The 16,528-nt window shown below is 43.0% G+C and overlaps 1 protein-coding gene across 6 annotated transcripts in view; it reads right to left on the reverse strand.

The window, feature by feature from the left end:
- znf618 (zinc finger protein 618) overlaps positions 1-16,528 on the reverse strand; it is a 59,932-nt gene that overhangs the window by 27,247 nt on the left and 16,157 nt on the right. For 4 of the 6 annotated variants that reach the window (XM_084693668.1, XM_084693666.1, XM_084693665.1 and 1 more), the window contains exons 2-7: positions 15,905-16,178; positions 15,525-15,602; positions 11,661-11,705; positions 10,999-11,088; positions 4,678-4,758; positions 4,311-4,400 (exon numbers count right to left, since the gene is read on the reverse strand). In XM_084693668.1, the coding sequence (XP_084549794.1) occupies positions 4,311-4,400; positions 4,678-4,758; positions 10,999-11,088; positions 11,661-11,705; positions 15,525-15,602; positions 15,905-16,160 (640 nt within the window). In that variant the 5' untranslated portion in view covers positions 16,161-16,178. The remainder of the gene's footprint in view (positions 1-4,310; positions 4,401-4,677; positions 4,759-10,998; positions 11,089-11,660; positions 11,706-15,524; positions 15,603-15,904; positions 16,179-16,528) is intronic. The other 2 variants (XM_084693664.1, XM_084693667.1) reach the window with 2 other exon arrangements.

Raw genomic sequence — 16,528 nt, forward strand, 5'->3', positions numbered from 1 at the left:
TTAGTTAGCTTGGCTGATAGAGCTGTGGAGCTTGCCTCGGTTGCACTCAAACAGTAGTTTGACGACGACACTTCCCCTGCGCTACATCTGTGCTTGGCCTGGCATATACCGCATTAGCTAAGGGATGCTTTGCGTTTAGGTGGTATTTGAGACTGGAAGAACTCGTACAGTAAACTAATTCTGCATCGCACAAGGTGCAAACAACCTTAGTCTTGTCAAGGTTTCCATTGGGAAGCTTCTTAAAAATACTGTTTTAAAATGTTCCTTGATTTCTGGAAATCATCTTGTGACCTCCCCTCGCTGTCTTGCGACCCCCACTTTGGGAATGTGAAAAAAATTTGGGCCTATGTACAATGAATGTCTTTTAAGAGAAGTTTACAATTGGCTAAGAAGCTTGATACAATGAATGTTTATTCAACTCCATTTGGTAGAGATGCCATTTGCAGTTTTATGACACCTAACTAGAAGACTAGAAGTCTAGAGACGGGAAGTCTGGGTGACCTGGGAAAGTTCTTATCACCTGGGGGGAAGAAGCAGTTGGTCTGAAGACAATGTGGATTCAACTGTATTGTTCTAAGGAGTTAACCAATGATAGAAGAGATTTAGTATAGCTGAATTGCTGTAGGATGGATCAATTACTTTTGAGTACTGTCGTATCTATAAAATTATCTATTGAAGAATGTTTTGGGGGGGTTCAGGGCCATCAGCTGAGTAGTGCGGGTGGGGTGGATTCTCCCGGTTCTATTGTAGAATGCTAGATGGAGCTATATGGAATTGTCTTTGTGTTATTGTCTTATGTTTGTGTGTCGATGATATGCTGATAACGTTATTATGTTTACGTCATACGTCAAATAAGCATCAACTCTTTACTTTACCCTTCAGCTTAAACGATTGATTCTCTAAAAAAACTTCCACGACAGGAACCACTGCACTATGCAATCGATTGTTACATGGGGGGATGGGATATCGCACCTTTCAAACAGCCTGAAAGATGCATTCAAGGTTTACCAACTAAAAAGAAATCCTGTGCACAATGTAATGACTGAGATGAGCCTATTTATTCTGTTTAGTCTGTACATGTAAAGGGAACCAAATGTATGATCTGTCAGGCTAGTTGTAGTAGAGAGGCCACTGACTTGATTGATCAAATGATACTTGTGTTTTACACATAATGCGCTTCTGCTCTTGCATAACCTACTATCCACACTTGGAACTGGACTCCCAATGTTACAGTAATAGCCTACAAAAAAACACAAAAGACATTCCCAACCAGTGTGATATTATCCACTGCTTATTATACACTGCCCATCTTGTCGTTCCGAAACTTGCTAAATTGAATAGGTTTAACAATAACCTATGAACAGGCTACACAATAAACGTTCTAATGAAATCGAATGCACCCGTGATACAAATCAAATCACATCACGCACCCACAACTCAACAGGAAGCTTAGCTAAACAAGCATCAAATAATTTAGTGTATTTTGTTACCCTAAACAAGTTTTTTATTATACTGAGAGAGGTCCTCAACACTTAAAACAGTGGACTTAAAGTCCTAAACCAGACTTGAATAAGTTTAATCAGTCAAGCGGGGCTAAAGCGGTTCCATAAAGGCCAATTTCAGCTCACGCAGTCCTACTAATTCAAGTCAGATTTGAGTAGTCAAGCTAATTGAGCGTGCACCCTATTCTTAAGCAGTCCGAGGTAAAACATGGATCATACAATCCACCACGGCAAAAGCAATGCACACGGCCACGTGACTCCTTCCAGAAAAAACGTTCCCTTTAAATCGTGTACAATGACGGCTCCCTCATCCACCGCTTCAATCAAAATAAAATGACACGCCATGATTGACGTCGTGAACGATAGGCTATGTAGGTCGAGGACCTTTTTAGACCTTCGTTGATTAAAAAACACCCTCTAAACTCATCTAAAATGGGCTATTTTGACATTGTTTAAAATAAAAAGCCTACTATTAATAAATACATCCAGTAGCCTAACTTTTTAACATGTTTTTGGGTCGGGGAAATGGAGGGCGGATTTAGGTTCGTTTTGCAATTGTAGGCTACTGTTAACAATTATATTGCTATGATAATTATATTCAGATATTTTAGATTGAGATATAGGCCTATGCCTGATGCCTAAACATTTGAAATCACAAACTAACATCCATACATTAACGGCTATGGTGTTTAGCCTATCAAAGCATTGTTCATCATTGTTTAATGCATTAGGCTAAATGTTGTAGCCTATGTAGGCTATTTAAATTGATTTTCTATCAATGTTGAACTTATTGAACTGATGAGAATAAGAAAATGAGAATATACGTGGTAAATCATCGTTTTCCCGATGGGTCAGTGTAACAGGAACGTCTGGTTAAGTACCAAGTCACGCTAAGCCTGACAGTTAGTCTGACCCTGACCAGACTAGTTTCTCAGCCTAAGTTGCCATAGTAACCGAGTTCAAACTACGTTGAGCTAGCTTTATGGAACAGGCCTCAGGAGGGTATTCCAGGTAGCGGGTTTAGTAAAAACTTTGAGGTGTTTAACCCTGAAAAGAGGCAAATTCCAAGGTTTCCGTTCCAGAAAGAGAGGTAACTAAAACTTTCGGTAAGTTTCCATGGTAACTTACTCCGTGAAACTAACCTGCTCGCTAGTAGGTTTTCCATGCCAAACTCTGTTTCTACCTATCCCCTCCCACTTTCTGAACTTGCTAGCATTGGCAGAGATAGGATATCCTTTCCTGGTTCAGCCGAGCGATCTCGAACAAAATTTAATTCGCTTAGTTATACGCTGGGAGACGATTTTTAGACTGCGATTTGATGTGCTTTAATTCCCTGATGAATACCTAAGTTAACGTTAACGTTTCCCAGAATGGTCAAATTAAGGTTAACTAATATAATCATTATCATATTGCAAATGAATTAAATCAATGAAGGTCAACTCTTCCTACTCTACCATGATTATTGTAACCAGAGATAGAAAGCAAGAGGTGAGGAAGGAGTAGGACAAGCCAGAGCTGAGGAAAAGGTCTCAGGAGATCAAGAATCCACAGAACAATGTTTCACAATTCCTTTTATACCCAAGAACAACTACAATCACACCACAATCTTGACCCTTACTTATCAACATGACTAGCAATGCAACAGTAAGTTACACAATGATGTGTGAGAATCTTGACCCTTACTTATCAACATGACTAGCAATGCAACAGTAAGTTACACAATGAAGTGTGAGAGCCATCAAGTTGAGACTCCATCCAGTAACTCCATATTTTACCATATGAGAGGTGGGGGCAGGTTGATAGCCTTACAAGATCAGCCTTTATTCTTCTGCCCAAAGTACAACATCTCTTGGTCAAAATAGAAATTCAGCAAATTCAATAATTAATATTAATGTAGGTTATTGTTCCTACAATTAACATCACATGCATCCTCCCGTAACTGATGTTCCGGTAAATCTTTTTCGAGATTAGCCTTTATTGTTCTACCTTAAGTAGGCCTACACCATCTCTTGGTCAGTTTTTGGCACTTTCTTCATTAGGTGCAATGTCAGTAAAGGAATACAAAGATGTGGTATACTTTACCTTCAGATCGGACCACTTTTTAAAAGTTCTGCCACTGTGCGCTCTGTCCCACTGGCACCGTTGACGGCAGCCGCAATATGCTGCCACTCGTATAGTTTTAATACATTTGTGATTCCACTGCTGCGGCCACCAAATAATGTCGGTTTTCGGGCCTCCACCTCGCGTACAAGAACCTCAATCTCTGTGTCCAAGAACTTTCTCTTTTTTGTTCGCCATGATTCAAGAACAATTGCTACCCGGGTCATGAGATTAGGGCAATTAATATAGTAGATTAGTGAGGTGCTTTGCATTGACCATTTATGGTTAAAATGGGTGTGTTTAGGGCGTGTTCATCCTGATTCACGTACACACACTTCTGGGTAATCTGCGATTTATAAAGGGAACATTGCATACAGGTGTGTGTACGCACAGTTTTATAAATCTGAATTTGTGTGTGTATGCCATTTTAGGCTTTTGGGCGTACGTACACTTTTAGTAAGAATCCTACGCACAGTTTTATAAATGAGACCCCAGACCCTGTCACATTTGAGATTTTGTTTAACAAAAGGTCAAGGTTAAACAATAAACACATTTTCACAGCCTTATTTGCTTAGATTTACCGAGGGTGCCAATATTAGTGTAGGGCACTATATGTATGTATATATACAGCACTGAATTTAGCAAGGTAGCAATATAAATAACAAGTGTGTGGTAATTTCTGACAGCTAAATGAGTCAGTAAACATACCCATTGGGGTGTGAAGAGCAACGTGCTCCTGGTAAGGGTTGAAGTACTTGTACTGTTTACCGCAGAATTCGCACACATAGCTTCCAGTTTCTGCAAACAAATAAATAAAATATTAACGTTTTGACAGACATGGTGAAAATAAAAGACATCACCGACAAAATAATCTTCCTTAAACACCAAAGTCCTGAAAATAGAGTAAATGATACAATATATTATCCATGCATCATGCTACATGAGGACACTAACAAAGTGGCATTACTGATCTGTCAAGAGAGCAGAAGGTCATGACATTTTATTACTGTTTGAATATCTCTCATATGGATCTATTTCCTCAACATTAGCAGTCCACCACACGGTGCATTCTTACTTGGTCCTAATTTTTGATAGGGTTCCACTCGATCCTCCTCCTTGAGGTCGTCTATAGGTAAGATCACCGCCTCATATGGGTCTATAGAAATAGAAGAGAGAAAAATAAACAAAAAAGTCTAGATTGTTCAATGACAGCCCGAGGGGTAATGTACCTGAATCTACATTGGCCCAGAAGTGCAAAACACACCCACTAATATGAGTACATCCCACAAATGAACACATGCCCCCACCAAAAAGGACTTGTCTGCCCTCACATATGAACCCACTTCCCCTGAATATGAGTAAACTCCCTCCAAATACTAAGACACGCTCCCCCAATACTTTCATTGCTGATTCAATGCTTGATATGTCTTTGAAATATCCTGGAGAGAAACTAATTGCACTGTATAGAAAAAGGACATTGTATGTTAACTTGCTGATGTTAGCGCAAACTTGTGCAGTGCGCATTCTATGTCGCGGAGCCCATAGGAGATCTGCTCCTATTGCTTTACCCCTCTACGTTCATGTAGCCAATCATGCAAAAAGAAACCCGCTGGCATTTACGCGGACCAATAATGTCGGCTCATTCTCCACCACCAAAATCCCTTGTCATTTACATTACATTTACATTTAGTCATTTAGCAGGCACTCTTATCCAGAGCGACTTTCAATAAGCACAGAGAAAGTCCCCCCGAGGCAAGTAGGGTGAAGTGCCTTGCCCAAGGACACAACATAATTTGACACGGCCAGGAATCGAACCGGCAACCTTCTGAATAATAGCCCGATTCCCTAACCGCTCAGGCAATCTGACCCCCGACAGGGCTCACTGCCACTGCCATGACATGAACAACAGTCTGGACAGCCACAACTTACACTTCGTGTGTCTCGGCCCACGTCATGCCAAGGATGGCTTGCTGTATTCCCAATGCTTGCCTGCATTATGCTTGCCTCTCCCTCGGAGTACGACAGAGCCGCTTTGTATTCTGTAGGGAAGAGGATCCCCTCAAAGTGGTGTTTTTTTGCGATGCTCTCTGAAGAGAGAGGTCAGTCACAGATTACGCCACCAAGGACCCTTTGGAGAAAGACTGGGCAAGCCCCTCCAGCAGAGGCCGCTTTCCACTCCCCAAACCTTCCTCATCTCTCATCAGGGCACACCTCTTCGGACAAAAATGGCAAGCCCTTGCATGACCCTTTGCTGCCCTGGTGTTGGTGTGGAGAGATCTCCCTGAGATGGTCCTCCATGCCGCAATCATTGTGGGTGCTCCCGTACCAAGTTCCCCTCCAGAGGAGGAAGACAACCTATGGTTCTGGGGGCCCCACGCTAAGAAAACAAAGACGCCTAAACCTTTTTGTCCCTTCCATGCCCAAACTATGGGACTACACGGAAGGTTTTTGGCATGCACCCTCCTCCATCCCATGCATCTGTGTAAGCGTTACTAACATTCACATGGACAGAGGAGTACGCCACATCGATGATGGAAGGCATTCTCCCACTAGAACAAGCTCTGGCTGTTTATCTGGTGCTGGGATCTAGTGCATGAGCTTCGAAGAGGAAGACTCGTCTGACCTCCACCTGTGATTGCATATCTGCCTCTCTGGCAGACAAGGCCTTAATGCTGGGTGCACACTGCCGCTGCAACGACTTCGAGTGACAGGTACGTGCACACCTGCCTTTTGTTCGGCTATGCGCTGGCTCCCGCAATGTTCTCCAAGTGTGTAAAGATGTCCCTGGAGCCTTTACACCACAGGGGCATACACGTTCTCGGGTACCTCAACAATCTCCTTATCCTGGCTCGGTCTCCAGATTTAACCACCAAGAACACAATCTCACTGGTGAATAACCTCACCCAGTTATTGTCAACTGGAAAAAGAGTGCTCCTTGGCCTTACTGACAGTTATACTTGGGGCTAGGGCTGGGTGGTATGGGTAGAAAATTATCAATGTAGATATTTGTGTTTACATTCGATAACAATAATTAAACGATAGACCACAGATCTGTAGTAGTAGCTAAATAAGTCTCCTCCTCAACTTTTTCCTACGTGTTGTTATATTATATTTTAAAAAAAATATGGACCTTTTAACAGATCTACCAACACCTTTGTAAGCAGAGATTTGTTAAAACGTTTGTTAACCGAGACCGTAGGTCGAGGTCAAACAGAAGTCCACATTTACAGTTTGTCGTATTACCAGACTTGGTGGCCAGCCACCTGTTTGTTTACTACACCAATTTGCACCGAACATTGCTCTGCTCTTTGTCGGATTTCAAAAAGCCAAACAACTTCCAAATACCTGAAGAAGACAAACCTTTTTATCAATAATTTCTTCATTGGAAGTTGCTCCCTCGCCATGGCTATTGCTGCCACTGTTTTCAGCAATAAGACTAATTAAGCGGTTAACATTAGCTACTCCACTCGGTGCTCAGTATATTTTAGTGGGTGTAGGCTAACATTTCTCCGCAACTTCCTGCTGCATCACAGAAATTAAATGGACTGCTGTTCCTAATTATTCTCTATCGACATTATTTATATTATTGAAAATGAATTAATGTTACGTTATCTTTATCGAGGGAAGTCATTACTTCGATAGTCATTTTTAACGATTTATTGCCCAGCCCTACTTGGGGCTTCAACTGGACATTGTCAAGATGAGAGCCAGGCTCTTGGCACCATGAAGGGAAGCCCTGTCCTCCGCTCTCCGCCCCTTCAGAACCTCCTGCACCGTCTCTGCACTGTCCCTTTTAGGACTGATGACGGCTCATGCCGTAGTGCCTCTCGGCTTGCTATACATGCGCCTGCTGCAACGGCGGTTCGCTCGCTTGTGCCTTGTGGGACTCACAGATGGTTATTTGTGGAGTCTGCATGGGCAGGGTGACCTCCCATTACTCAGTCTTCACAGACGCTTCCCTAATTTTGCTTTGCTAGCCTTAATGAAATGAAGGCTTACTTGCTAGACAACCTTTAAATTGGCAATTCACAAACATGTGTTTTTGGCATACTGCGTCACCAGATGAACAGTGCTTACTGACAAGGTTGGCAATGCTGGCTAGCTAATTGACAGCAAGACTGTAATTAATGCCCACAGAGACAGGGATGGCTGGATCTAAGCACAGAGCGCAGGGGTATTTATAACCATCTTTGAGTCTCCCCAAGAGGGTCGGGAAAAGAACAAACACAATATGAAGTGGATACTTTATTTTCAGTATATTTTCAGTTACTTTATGTTGGTTAGCTTCGGTGAGGACTGCTGTATACCACCACCCATCAGTGTGAGCTTCAACAACGACAAGCCCTGGTTCTCAGCAGAGCTGAGAAGGTTGAGGTCAGTGAAGGAGAAAGCTTTTTGGAGTGGGGATAGAGACAGATTCAAGGAGTCGAAGAACAGGTTTAGCAAGGCGGTGAGTGGCTAAACGACTGTACTCTGAGAAACTGAAGCGTCAATTCTCTGGTAACGACTCTGCTTCTGTCTGGAGAAGGCTAAGGCAAATCACCAACTACAAGCACAAAGCCCCCCACTCCACTAACGACTCCCGGCTGGCCGGGAGTTCTACTGCAGATTTGAAAGACAATTGGACAGTCCTGAACTACCCTTTCCCATCCATGAGGCCTCCCCCATCCCCCCCCCCCCCTACTGTGACGACTCTCTCCATTCAGGAGGGTGAAGTTAACAGACTTTTCAAGAGGCAGAACCCCCGCAAAGCAGCTGGGCCGGACTCTGTCTCTCCTGCCATCCTCAAGCACTGCGCTGACCAGCTGTCCAATGTGTTTACAAACATCTTTAACACCTCCCTGGAAACATGCCATGTGCCAGCCTATCTCAAGTCCTCCACCATCATCCCTGTGCCCAAATTGCCAAGGCCAACAGGACTTAATGACTACACACCCGTCGCCCTGACCTCTGTGGTAATGAAGTCTTTTGAGCGCCTGGTGCTGGCACACCTCAAATCCATCACAGACCCCTTCCTGGACCCACTGCAGTTTGCCTACAGAGCCAACAGGTCAGTGGATGATGCCGTGAATATGGCCCTCCACTTCACCCTACAGCATCTGGACTCCCCAGCATCCTACGCCAGGATCCTGTTTGTGGACTTCAGCTCTGCCTTCAACACCATCATCCCCGCCCTGCTCCAGGTCAAGCTCTCCCAGCTGAACGTGCCCGACTCCACCTGCAGGTGTATCACAGACTTCCTGTCTGACAGGAAGCAGTGCGTTAAGCTGGGAACACAAGTCTCTGACTCCCGGTTCATCAGCACTGGATCTCCTCAGGGCTGCGTCCTTTCTACTCTGCTCTTCTCCCTGTACACCAACAGCTGCATCTCAGTCATCCGTCTGTCAAACTCTTGAAGTTTGCGGATGACACCACCCTCATTGGGCTCATCTCTGACAGGGACGAGTCTGACTACAGGTGGGAAGCTGACAACCTGGTGAAGCCAGAACAACTTAGAGCTCAATGCCCTAAAGACAGTGGAGATGGTTGTGGACTTCAGGAAGAACACAGCCTTCATTCACCCCCATCACCCTGAGTGACTCCCCAGTCAACACTGTGGAGTCCTTCCGCTTCCTGGGCACTATCATCTCCCAGGACCTCAAGTGGGAACTGAACATCAGCTCCCTCACCAAAAAAGCACAGCAGAGGATGTACTTCCTATGGCAGCTGAAGAAATTCAACCTGCCAAAGACAATGATGGTGCACTTCTACACAGCCATCATTGAGTCCATCCTCACTTCTTCTATCACCATCTGGTACGCTGCTGCCACTGCCAAGGACAAGAGCAGACTGCAGCGTATCATCCGCACTGCTGAGCAGGTGATCGGCTGCAATCTGCCTTCCCTCGAGTATCTGCACACCCCGAGGTCCCTGAGGCGAGCGAGGAAGATTGTGGCCGACCCCTCCCACCCTGGACACTCCCTGTTCCAGCTACTCCCCTCCGGCAGAAGGCTGCGGTCCATCAAGACCAAAACCTCACGCCACAAGAACAGTTTCTTCCCATCCGCTGTTGGCCACTTTAACAAGGCCAAGGACTCACACTGACTTAAAAGCACATTCTGCACAATGACACCCTGCACATTGCAATTTGCAATATTGTATCGTTTGCACTATCTGTATTTTTTTGTATTTTTAGGTTAAATTGTAAATTATGGATACTTATATTTTGTATTCCCCTTAGTATTAGCTAGACTTTGCTCCTTTTGTATAGTTAGTCCACATATTTAAGTTTCAATATTCCTATATGTTTAATGTATGCACCTCCCTGCCAAAGTAAATTCCTTGTTTGTGCCACCACTCATGGCGAATAAAATCCCTTATGATTCTGATTCTAGTGAAAATATTTGTTTACTGGTGACAAAAAACTCTTTCTGCATTAATGCGAATGCCCACAAACTCCAATTAAGCTAACACTGAATCAACTAACCAACATCTTAAAGGGGTCATTGACTGCAAAACCGAGTTTACCTTGTCATAGTTGAATAACGACAGTTCGGTGGCTACCGAATTGACACCAGATTGTTAAATCCACCTTTTTTGGCTCTGGTCTGTACCTTTGTCACGCCCAAAATGTACATACACATCCGACCGTATGCTCATCATAACCGCAAGCTGTAAGTATGATTTTGTCGCCAACAGTTATTAGCAATGCTAACGTATCCTGTATCTAGCATAAGTAGAATGTGTGATGATTTAGTTTATTGGCAATGAGGCTAAAGTTATTTCATTTTCCTGACTGTGTTTAATTCGAATAAATAACCTTTGTCGTCATTTAAATCTACAATTCACGATGAATGTTTGGCTATGTTGCGTCTTTTCTCCGCAGCTTTGCTTGTTGTAAACCAAACAATCAGCGTGCAGCTCATCTAAATATTCATTAGCATACCAGAAAAGGGAGAAAACCTCTCGTTTCATTCTAGGGCAATTTCACAGGGTTGCATTAGGGCGCATAGAACAGCACCCGGGCCATTTTCAGCCCAAACAATTTTACATACCCTATTCGGAGACCTTAAGGAACAGTGTGAAAAACCCTATAAAATCAGTCAATTAACCCTTTAATCGCTGTCTGCATCATGGGCACTATCTATACTTCCAGGAATCTCTGTGTAACCAAATCAATTAAGGTGGGTTGATTCATCCTAATCACGGGCTGCTTCACAGGCATGGGCACTAAACAAGTACTTGTAGATCCTTTCAATTGCCTATGTGTTACATTGACTCTGCCTGAAGTGTCTGGTGTTTGCTTTTTTGTGATCAGCCCTAGTTACATTTTGTGACATAAGAACAATTAAGCACAGATAATTGAAAGTATTAAAAATGTTCTTTGTTCTCATAGTGAAGAGGAAAGACAAGTTACCATCAACAGCATGCAGGTCTCGGTGCTCCTGGAAACAGCTGTAGTACTTGTACTTCTTGCCACAAATATCACAAGAGTAGCGGAAACTATCTGCAGTGCACACACAGAGAGACCAGCACTGTGGCTGTGGGACACACGCACGGGCAACAAGTGACATCACTGCCTGGACATAACACTCAATAACATCAGTTCAATAGTAAATGGTGATTATTAATAATATTTGTCTTAGTACAGGTCCAACATAACAGATCACAAAAAAGGGTGGGGCAACACACTGTAATGGACAATACATTATAGATAAAGTAGGAGTTAGCCTGTAGGGTTAGTTAGTGTGACTGCAGAATCTTGTGATTAAGGGTCACTTGATGCTTGGAGGAGGAGAGAACAATAACATTGTCTTCTGACATCTTCTTATTGTGTAAATACAGATGAAAGGCCTTAAGGCTTCAGAGGAGTGTGTACACTTGGTGTAACTGCAGGTTTCTTTACGCAATGTTTTTACTTATTATATGCTTTCAATTATTAAATGCCATGAAAAGCCATTTTTGGAAACTGCAATTTCATCACCAAAATGCAGACAATAAAAATTCCAGACCAAAATTGTGGCATCCCTAATACTCATGTGTTTGTGTGTATGCTCATTTTCATATCCATTTACTCACTGTTGGGAGGCTGGAGTGTCACCTCTCCTATCGTGCCTTCAGAGTCTGCAGAGCAAGAGAATGAGAAAAAGATTGCAATTACTGCAATCTAATAACTGCAATTTCCATTGGTATTGACATAATTTGTTTAATGTAAATACACTGTTCCGTTTTCCCTCTTCCTTCAAACATAGGGGAATTTGTTTTGGTTGTTTAGCCAATATTAAACTTGGCCCTTAGGTCCTAAAAGCCTGGTCCTAACCAGACTCTCGTACATTTCATTTGTCATATCGTCTGGGCTCGCTCCATTGACAAGCGTTAACTTCCTTGAAGGCGGGTACTCTGTTGAAGTTTAAAACTATTGGATCTGCCCAGAGCCACTCTGGATCTGCCATAACCAATCACTAGCGTTCACCTTAGCCAACTCCTTCACCACAAACGGAGCAAGCTGGAAAATCAAACTAACCCCGTGGGGATCAAAGATTGTTCTTGCTCCGGCTTTAACTTCTGGATATTTGGCGTTGCCACAACGGACTGAATGGCTTCGCTCGCATCTTTCTACGCCGCCATTACGGAACTACAACTCAAACTAGCGCACAACCTCAACGTCATTGTTCTCAGCCACTCCCTCTGTTCCCTGATTTGCCGGTAGAAAGTTAACCTGAGACATCTGACTTACGTGCCGAATTCCCAGACCTAGTACAGAAGCAAATTGAAAATTGGGCGGAAGTACGTAGGAGGGCAGATTTTTTTTATGAATTTGGTTGTCTCCATGTAAGAGCTTTGTCTCTTTTCAGGCACCGACATGCACGTGTGCATCCTATAGTATGAAACTTCATGCTCTGCAGTAATTCGCATCATGTCAAGATTTCTCAGGGTTAATGATTTCTGAATAAATGGATATGCAGTGCATCCGGAAAGTATTCACAGCAATTCACTTTTTCCGCATTTTGTTATGTTACAACTTTATTCCAAAATGGATTCAATTATTCCCCCCCCCCTCAAAATTCTACATACAATACCCCAAAAAAGTTTGTTTCATTTTTCTTTTTGATTTGCAAAAATTAAGAACCAAAATATAACATGTACATAAGTATTCACAAAGTATTCGCACCTTTGGCAGCAATTACAGCCTCAAGTCTTTTTGAGTTTGATGCTACAAGCTTGGCACACCTATTTTTGGGCAGTTTCTCCCATTCTTCTTTGCAGGACATCTCAAGCTCCATCAGAATGGATGGGGAGGGTCGGTGCACAGCCATTTTCAGATCTCTCCAGAGCTGTTCAATCAGGTTAAAGTCTGGGCTCTGGCTGGGAGACTCAAGGACATTCACAGAGTTGTCTCGAAGCCACTCCTTTGTTATCTTGGCTGTGTGCTTATGCTGGGGACAGACTAAACAATTTTTTTGATCTTGTAAGATCTTCAAACTGTGAGAGACCACACACATGAAGACAAAAAATCCTAGATTTAGCCGTTTCGCGCCTACAGTGTGTGGTGTGCCATGATTTGATAAAGACACACACAAACAGATTTCCAACTAGTGTCCCAACTGTTAACACAAGAATTCTCGCAAAATCTCTCAAGACTTAAGAATAAGCATGGCGGACAATATGCAGGAAGAAATTACGATGATATTCTTTGCAATGATTTTCACAGAAAATGTACGGAAAAAAAGAAAATGGTTTGCTGTTGCCACAAATAAATTCCATTTAACTTTGTGCTGCGCCGTGACTCAGTTTGTTATGCTTCCGTCTTTTCTCAGCTTGCTTTCTCATTGGATATTGGAGAATGAAGAAGTTTTGTATGGACTCAGTCATCCTCACTAACTTTTACAGATGCACTATAAAGAGCATTCTGGCTGGTTGTATTACAGTGTGGTATGGGAGCTGCACAGACAGGGACCGCAAGGCCTTACGAAGTGTGGTCCGTTCTGCTGAGTTCATCATCAGCAGGAAGCTCCCAGCCCTACAGGACACCTACCACACACGTTGCCTAAGGAAAGCCGGCAGGATTCTAAGAGACTGTTCCCACCCATCCTTCAGTCTCTTTACCCCGTTGCCTTCTGGCAGGCGTTACCGCAGCATCCGGTCGCGCACATGCAGACTGGACAACAGTTTCTACCCAAGGGCCATCAGGCTTCTGAACGGACACTGATATGGACATTGATTTACTGCACACTAGTCACTTATACACTGTCACTTTCAGCTACTGGTTGCACTATCAGTAACATTGCACTACTGTACCTCGCCACCAGGCTCCTGTATGGTCATTGACATAGTCACTGATCTGCAATTTTGCACTTTTGTACTGTACTCCACTTAGGTTAGCATAGGTTATAGGGTTGAAATAGGTTTTATGTGCATTTAGGGTTAGTGTATTATTTATGTTTATCTGTATATTTAGGAAGTTTTAGTATTAGGGTTAGTATAGTCAATTATTTATTGCCATCTGTATATTTAGGAAGTTTCACTTATTTAAGCTCAGTATAGATGTAAATTATGTTCTGTGTACTTAAGTTATGCCAGGTGCTTGCGTTGTCTTGTCTTAAGAATTTCAGTGCCCAGTCTGACCTTGTTGTTCTGTGTACCTGACAATAAAAGACTTGGACTCTCTGTACATTGCTGCATTAATCTTTCCCTCAGTCCTTACTAATCTCCCAGTTCCTGCAACTGAAAAACATCCCCACAGCATGATGCTGCCACCACCATGCTTCGCTGTAGGGATGGTATTGGCCAGGTGATGAGCGGTGCCTGGTTTCCTCCAGACATGGCATACAAGCCAAAGAGTTCAATCTTTGTTACATCGGGCCAGAGAATTTTGTTTCTCATGATCCGAGAGTTCTTCAAGTGCCTTTTGGCAAATTCCAAGTGGCTGTAATGTGCCTTTTACTGAGGAGTGGCTTCTAATCTGGCCACTGTACCATACAGGCCTAATTGGTGGAGTGCTGCAGAGATGATTGTCCTTCTGAAAGGTTCTCCTCTCTTCAAAGAGCAAACCTGGAGCTCTGTCAGAGTGACAATTGGATTTGTATTGGGACCTTCTATGCTGCAGAAAAGTTTCTGTGCCCTTCCCCAGATCTGTGCCGTGATACAATCCTGTCTCGGAGGTCTACAGACAATTCCTTGGACTTCATGGCTTGGTTTGTGCTCTGACATGCACTATCATCTGTGGGACCTTATGTAGACAGGTGTGTGCCTTTCCAAATCATGTCTAATCAACTACATTTACCACAGGTGGACTCCAATCAAGTTGTACAAACATCTCAAGTATGATCAGTGGAAACAGGTTGCACCTGAGCTCAATTATGAGTGTCATGGCAAAGGCTGTAAATAATTACGTGGAAGTGATTTTTTTTTTTTTTTTTTTTTAGATTTGCAAAAGTTTCAAAAAAAAATTCACGTTACCATTATGGGGGATTGTTTGTAGAATACAATTTTAAAAAGTAACCCATTTTGGAATACAGATTTAACATAACATGTGGAAAAAGTTAAGTGCTGTGAATACTTTCCGGATGCACTGTATGGCATTTTTTTTGGCATACATTTTTGAGGGGGTTCTCGTAGGCCTGGTGGCCAGCCAAGGCTGTACAATTATAGGGGAAACACTGACACTTTCAAAGAGGATTGAGTAAGAAGTCAAACAACTTACTGTCACCAAGCACCCTACATAAAACATTTGGCGTACTTCACATTAAGACAATGGAGGTCAGGATGAGGAATACTTGAATGTCAAGTTTATGCAAATAAATGATTGGAAATCCAATAATTTTTTGCATACATTTGATAAATATGACTTTGAATAGAGCAGCATTTATTTGCTTGCCTGTACACTAAAACTGTACGCTGTTTAGATAGGAAGAGACTAAATGCTTTGGAATGAAGCCTTACCTCTGTGTGCGCGAACATGAGTCTGGAAGCAGTTGTAATACTTGTATTTCTTTCCACATACTCCACAAACATAGGAGCCTGTGTCAAAAATGGATTGAGCTTTAGAGGGAACTGGATAAAATACACATTGAGTATATACACAGTTACTATGTATTAACACGAGACCTGAGATGGAGGTGTTTGAAAAGTGCAGGTGTGTGAGTACAGTTGAACAGAGCTATTCCAGAAATAGGTGGAGTTGGGGCAGGAAACTTAAAAGCGAGTTAGGTAGATGAAGACAAGAGAACGTGTTCTCTCAAAGTGGGGAATGTGTTAAAGAGAGGGGTGGCTTGGGCCCAGTGTGTGCTTCTGAGTGAGCATACACATGGGTGTGTGTATACCTTGTGTCTGGGAATTGCGCGAACCTCCGCCTCCTCCTCCCCCACTACCACCAATAACCACACAGATTTCCGCAGGTTTGGAGTCACCAGCATTTCCATTGCTGATTGCTGCGGTTCCTGGCTCCTTCTTCACTGTGATGTGGGCTTTGTTTTTGGCAGTAGTGTTTCTCGTTGCAGTAGGCGAGGAGCAGCCAGAACCTCCAACATCGTTGTCTACATGCTCCTGTCCAACTTTGGGCAACTCTGGCACACTCATTACTCGAGCGTTACTCTGCTGAAAGATTCAAAGGGGGAGACATTAAATTTAGCGTTGGCTGTATTTGACTTAAAGAGATTGATTAGATTAACGTTCTGCAAAAGGTTTTATAGTGATTGTTAGTGTGCTTGCGATCAGCAAAGCTCACTATCGTTATTGATAGTATTCTTATTATTATTATCGTTTATCTCCCTAAAGTGCCCAATAACTCAAGATCCCTTTGGTTAATTTGGCACATTGAAACTACAGGCCACAAGTTACTTCCACACCACAAATGGCCCACATTTGCCCAGAGGTGGCGCTACAGGCCAAGTCTACGTGATTTTCCCTCCACCCCATAAGTACAAAATACGTGAAAATTGTTATGG

Source organism: Hypomesus nipponensis, chromosome 27, assembly GCF_054491055.1.
Source record: "Hypomesus nipponensis isolate SF chromosome 27, ASM5449105v1, whole genome shotgun sequence".
NCBI lineage: Eukaryota > Metazoa > Chordata > Actinopteri > Osmeriformes > Osmeridae > Hypomesus > Hypomesus nipponensis.